This window comes from Sinocyclocheilus anshuiensis, unplaced genomic scaffold, assembly GCF_001515605.1.
Source record: "Sinocyclocheilus anshuiensis isolate Anshui unplaced genomic scaffold, SAMN03320099.WGS_v1.1 scaffold544, whole genome shotgun sequence".
NCBI classification, from domain to species: domain Eukaryota; kingdom Metazoa; phylum Chordata; class Actinopteri; order Cypriniformes; family Cyprinidae; genus Sinocyclocheilus; species Sinocyclocheilus anshuiensis.
The window spans coordinates 2,558,026-2,558,677 of NW_015555763.1; the positions used below are offsets into that span (position 1 = coordinate 2,558,026).

The window sequence follows — 652 nt, forward strand, 5'->3', positions numbered from 1 at the left end:
CGGGAAAATTAGCCAGCCACAATTCACCTTGACCCAGTAGGCCACACATTCACTCTCACACGAGCTTGAATGTTCAGAAGCGTTAACGCACAGCGTAAGAACATGTCGATTCCCCAGGCAATGGTCATGCTAACATGTCTCTCTCTCTGTCTTCCAGGTTACCTGACGGACAGGCCGATGGTGGTCCCGGAGCCGTGGGTAAACTACGCAACCTTGAAGAGCAACTGATAAGAGCTAAGGAGAAAATCAACTCTTACCGCAGCCTCCCTGCTGATGGTGTGTAAATATACACGTTTATCTAAATTAACTATACAATTCTATAGTTTTTAATGTAAAGCTAACATAGAATATTAAAATTTACAATTGCTTGCCAGCATTTTTAGTGGCTAAACCAGGGCCGGAGTGGGACTCATTTTCAGCCCTGGAGTTTCATGCCTTAGACCGGCCCACTTTGTTTTTTGTTTTTTTGTTTAGTTTCTTTTTTACTGGCCTTTTCAGTGCCGCCTTTGCGCTTTCTATTATGCATTTTTTATCTATTATTTTTTGCTCGCATATCTCCAACAATTACTTTTTTTTGAGCAAGATTCCGCTGTCAGGGGAGTCAAAAGATAATTACGTCATCATTGCCAATTAACATAAGAAATGGAAAATA

At 41.3% G+C, this 652-nt stretch overlaps 1 protein-coding gene across 1 annotated transcript in view; it reads left to right on the forward strand.

The window, feature by feature from the left end:
- Window positions 1-652, forward strand: part of fut8a (fucosyltransferase 8a (alpha (1,6) fucosyltransferase)) — a 115,724-nt gene that overhangs the window by 92,709 nt on the left and 22,363 nt on the right. The window contains exon 3 of the mRNA XM_016467999.1: window positions 158-276. Within this exon, the coding sequence (XP_016323485.1) occupies window positions 158-276 (119 nt within the window). The remainder of the gene's footprint in view (window positions 1-157; window positions 277-652) is intronic.